Source organism: Fulmarus glacialis, unplaced genomic scaffold, assembly GCF_000690835.1.
Source record: "Fulmarus glacialis isolate BGI_N327 unplaced genomic scaffold, ASM69083v1 scaffold4109, whole genome shotgun sequence".
NCBI lineage: Eukaryota > Metazoa > Chordata > Aves > Procellariiformes > Procellariidae > Fulmarus > Fulmarus glacialis.
Genome location: NW_009231232.1, coordinates 11,773 through 16,874, shown reverse-complemented (window position 1 = coordinate 16,874; position 5,102 = coordinate 11,773). Strand labels below are relative to the sequence as shown.

The window sequence follows — 5,102 nt, the reverse complement described above, 5'->3', positions numbered from 1 at the left end:
TAAAAAAAGATGATTGGTTTTTCTGTGCATGATACATTCCAGCTGCTTTTGGATGGAAATTTGAATTCAATTAAAATGCAGAAATCAGCATTTTAAATAATGCTTGTATTAGTTAAGTAAAACCATGTTAAATGTTCTGGATGCATGAGCAAGAAACGAAAAAAGCTGTTTTGCATCTGAAGTTAAATGATTTATTAAGCAAAGGAAGTTATTATCTATCAGGAGGGAATTGAATGGATTGTTTGTGGTCATAATGGCCTTTAAGATTTTTTAGAAGTGGTAGATCTCATCCTCGCCCACCTAGTTTTAAATGCGAGGTTGGAATGAAGAAGCGAGCATTACAGCTTTTTTGCTTCCCAGTTGGTTTCTCAACTTTGAGTGACCTGAACTAAACTGAACGGAAGCAAATACAGCCTGTGCATCTGCAGAAAAGGTTACGGCTGCCAAAAGCTGGTTTATCAGCTCAGCAAATTCTGGTTGCAGGTGATTTTTGTTTTTTTTAATCCCCATTCAGGGGGATTACTTGATCTAAAATGTGGGAAATAACACAGGTAACTGCTTGAGTATTCATTTTTATTTAGCTTAAACTATCTTATGTTCATGTCTTAATATAGTTTGTCATAATTTCAAGTTGTGTTTTGTAAACAGTTGTATTTAAAGAGCAGAAGTATGTTTAGTTTTCATTTCCAAAAGTGCCCTAGCTATTTTGCTGTTTACTCACTTACGTGCCGTGGTCATTTACGTTCTGAAAGCCCAACACAAGGCACTTGGCAGGAACAAAGCATAGCTGTTGATTCTTGACGAAGAAGCTGGTGGTGAGTGTCCTGGAGCTGACCCCTGATGCCTTTTCTCCCTTCATTTTGGCACCTCTTATTCTTGCAGGGAGCAGATCAAGAGGGTGAAAGACTCAGATGATGTTCCCATGGTGCTGGTGGGAAATAAATGTGACCTACCAGCCCGGACAGTGGAGACCCGACAAGCGCAGGACCTGGCCCGGAGTTATGGGATCCCCTACATAGAAACGTCTGCCAAAACCAGACAGGTAGGAGGAGGGTTTTAAACAAAATCTTTTTTCTTCTCTTTTCTCCAGTACTGTCCCGGAGAAGCAGGAACGGGCAGACACCACCTTGCAGACAGATGGGTACAAGGGCCAGGGTTAGTTCCTCAAGGCTAAATGCTCCATCAGGACGTTCCCTCCCATGTCTGGGCTCAAGCCTCCAATCCGGAGAAGTGTGTAATTCACGCTCCAGCAGCAGTGAAGGGAAGGGCTTTCTCCAAGGCTCTGGAATAACCCCCATAGTCACTGCAGGTCAGCTAAGCTCAGGGGACTTGGCTAACCTCACCCCTGATCTATTTTGGCAGACCTACAGGCAGAACATACCAGTGCTGGAAGGACCATGTGGGGCTTCCAGAGCACAAAGGTGGAAACGGAGCAGCTGATACCTTCAGTGGTCTAGTGGTGACTTTTCTCTTAGGTGGTAGACCTCATTCAGGCTGCTGGAGGCTGATGAATCTCAAGGACTTAAGAGCTCCTTGGCCTCGTGGTTGCTCATTCAATCTCGCTCTCTGTTCGGGGGCCACACCAAGATAGTCTTCCCAGCTTGGTTTCATGCCTTTAACTCTACAATCCGCACTGCTGGAAGACAGTGTTAGGGACACCTAGCTGGGGAGCAGAGCCCTCTCTTCTCTCCACTGTCCCCTCTCGAAGAGGGCAGCTGCTTCAAGCGATGCTTTTCTTCCAGGGCGTTGAAGATGCCTTCTACACCTTGGTGCGGGAGATCCGTCAGCACAAGCTGCGCAAGCTGAATCCCCCAGATGAGAGCGGCCCCGGCTGCATGAACTGTAAATGTGTGATATCGTGACTACGGTGAGTTTTGGAAGCGGGAGATGGGGTGCAGCGGGGTTATATTGGAAGGAGGAGATGGGGTGCAGTGGCGGTATATTGGAAGCAGGGCAGGAGGTCACTGCAGATGCACTCGTCTGCCAACAAATGCAGCAGAAATTTCAGCAACGGGTATTTTTTAATGAAACACCTTTTTGACTGAAATAGCATTTTTCTGTCAAAACATAGGTAAGTCAAATCTCCTACTTTCCTGAGGAAGTGTGTAGGCGGAAAGGGTTGTTTATTTTTCCCCCTCATTTTGTGGAACAAGATTCTACAGAACTGAATAAAAAAAATACAGGTTTTGTCATGCTTTCCCTGGGAAAGCTCCTTCCCGTGCTGCCCCTCTGCGAGAGGAGTTAAGCTGGTGTTGAAGGTGTGCGGCTCGCTCTGCATTCACCAGGCTGGCTCTAGAAGAATGCAGATGAAGAGCGGAGCGAGTGCATAACCTCCTAATGCACTCGTGTAAACTGCCTCCTCCTAAAGATTCAGAGCAGACCTGTCTCACTGTGAAAGTCCTGTGTTCCTCAGAAGAGTTATCCCCATTAGATAGATCCTCTGGGATATTTGGAACTGATGCAATGTTGAGAATTAGCCATAAGGGGGCTGTTTCGCTTTTATAAATTGTGCGTGCTGGAGCCAGAAACAGTGTTTTTCAGATTGTCTGTGTTCACTTGCCTGTTTTTCTTCTTTTTCTTTCCTTGTTTTTTTTTTTTAATGATGAGTTTATTTAAATCATTGCAATCCTGCTGGATAGCAGTGAGGGAGAGCTCCTGTTGGTGTCCCTGCGTGAGCTGGGTGGCTGTAAGCCAAACGCCTGGGAACATCTGGCTGTGTAACCAGCTCCTTCCATGGCAGAAGTGGAGGGAGAGGCAATTGGGGATGAATGCAGCGGGGAGATATACATCTGAGGACATCTGGGACTGGGGTGTGGGAGAAAAGCCTGCACGAACATTGCCCTTAATGTCTTTTGGGGAGTCTCCCAAGCACCCGGACTGGCCCTTCACCCCTTTACACAACTGCTGGAGTCCTAAAGAGAAGCGCATCGTGTCCAGAGATGGTGCTAAGAGGGTCTTGCTGAAGGTGGAGGTGGGCAGCTGGTTTTCCTCCATCGCTTTTTGAGCCAAAGGCTGTAAGTGCAGCAGAGCTCTTCCCTGAAAAAAAAAAAAAAGAAAAAAAAAAAAAACCCTAAAATGCTGGCAGTGTTTGCTTCCTATGAGCAAAAAACCACCCGAGCACCCCACCCCTCCGCTCCCAGCCTGAGGCGCACGAGGTCTCCTGGGGGCCGAGCCGAATGCTGTGCCCAGCACACTTATCACTACTGCGGGAGGTTTTCCAGATGTTCAGGTCCTCCAGATGTTCAGGAGCGTTTCCTCCGGATGGGGATGTGAGCTCGGGGCTCGTTTCCTGCTCTGGCTCACAGCTGACGGCATGGGCTCGGTGGACGCTGCTGCTCCCCTACACCGACTGCCAGGAGCCCCGTCCCCGTCACAGCCCGGTGGCCAGCACCGGCACGGGCAGTGCCTCCAAAAGAGGGGCAAGAAGGGGTGGGAAGGAGTCTCGTGGAAACACTCCCCTCTGTTAAGAGACATCCCAGCTTATTCTAGCTGCAGTGGCCAAGAGCAGAGGGGGAGGAACATCAGGGCACAAAAGGAGAAGCGAGGCAAGGACGCACCGGGTTTTGGGGAGGAGAAGGGTGGGTGTGTGACCAGGGAGATGCATTTGCCCTGGACTCACTTTGTGGTTCCCATCATCCCTGGAGGAGGGGGAAAGATCTCACCAAACAGTGCCCCTTCCCACGACGAGGTTTGGGCAGAGGCAGAAGGTCTGGTGAGATGCCTGAGGCTCACCCATCACGCCACAGACCGTTTCCCTTCAGCGCACGTGTAGATGCTTCGCCGAGCCAGGTCCAGACCTCCAAGACCTGCGTAGCCCTTAGCTTTCCCTCTGTGGGCTCTAGCAGGGTCATCCCAAAGTGTGAGGGGTGGGTAATGGAAACAGCCCCCGCTGGTTCTGACGGTGAATGGGTGCTAATGAGTGTCCTCTTCTGGTTTCAGCTGACTGGACCGTGTCTTGGAGAGGTTCCCACCGTGCAGAGCGCAAGTAAAGAGGTGAAGCGAAGGAAGATGCAAACGGATTCAGGGGAGGAGTGTAGGGGGAGGGGGAGAGGAAGAGGAGGAGGAGGAAGAGGACGGGGGAGCATGAGCCCCTCCAAGGACTATCTCGCACTTCACCCAAGCCTGCGGCAAACGACTTTTTTCTTTTTTTTCTTTCCCCATCCCCTCCTCCTTTGGCCTCCTCCCACCCCGGCAACTGTACAAAGCCACAGATTGAATCACAGTAAATTATTATTTGATGGTCTCGACAAACCGTCTTGATGGCTGTGTCCTCCTTCCAGAGGGTGCTGCTGCTGGTGCTCCGGGAGGATCGCTGGTGGGGCGGCAGGGAGGGAAGGGCGCTGAGATTTGCTCTCCACAGACCAAGATCATGCTGTAGACCGTGAAGGTGATCGGGGTGGGGTATCCTTCAGGGAGAGAGCTGTCTTTGTCTCCAGCAAGTCGTTGTCATGTCCCCGTCCCCCCCAGCCCTGAAACTCTCTGCTGGCCCCAAGTTTTGGTGGGATGGAAGAGCGCAACCAGTCCAAGCCTGTCCTCAGCGCTTCCCTGTGTGCTTTGCCTTCAACCTAGTCCTTGCGGGATTTTTTTATGGCCTCAGATGCGATGCCTGGAAGGAAAGAAGCATCGGGGAGATCTAAGAGCTGGGTTCACCTCAGCTGGTGCCAGTTTGTTGCTTCCTTGATTTTTTTTTCCAGGCAGCTCCTTCTGGCACAGCACCTCCCAAATGTTTATGTGCTCCAGAGGCAGAATTAGGCCTTTCTGCTCCCCTCCAGCACCTAGCTAACGCTAACACCTGCATAGCACATATGCCTTGGGCTGCTCCAGTCTGTCAGCAGTGTATAATGGTATGCAAATCCTCGCTGCCCTGCGCACGGCTTAATTACTGGTGAGCACGTAGCAGAAGGGCTCTCCTGCGCTGCACACAGCTGTCTGGCTGCTCAACAACTAAGACTAAAGGATTCAGACTTCCAGTCCTCAGGTTTAGAGTGGGTAGGAGTGTTTTGGATAAGGGCTAATCTGTTGGGAAGCCCGTCTTTGCTCAGCCCTGCTCCTTTGGGATTTTTGCCTGGGGTCCGACCGGCTCCTCCCGTGTGCCTTTCCCT

The 5,102-nt window shown here is 50.4% G+C and overlaps 1 protein-coding gene across 1 annotated transcript; it reads left to right on the top strand.

The window, feature by feature from the left end:
* Positions 1 to 882: 882 nt before the first annotated feature.
* Positions 883 to 4,251, top strand: LOC104081643 (GTPase HRas; the record flags this gene model as incomplete). Its single annotated transcript, XM_009584477.1, has 3 exons — positions 883 to 1,042; positions 1,743 to 1,867; positions 3,940 to 4,251. Coding segments are annotated over 2 exons (280 nt in total), but the record flags the coding sequence as incomplete, so codon positions are not given.
* Between the last annotated feature and the right edge of the window lie 851 nt (positions 4,252 to 5,102).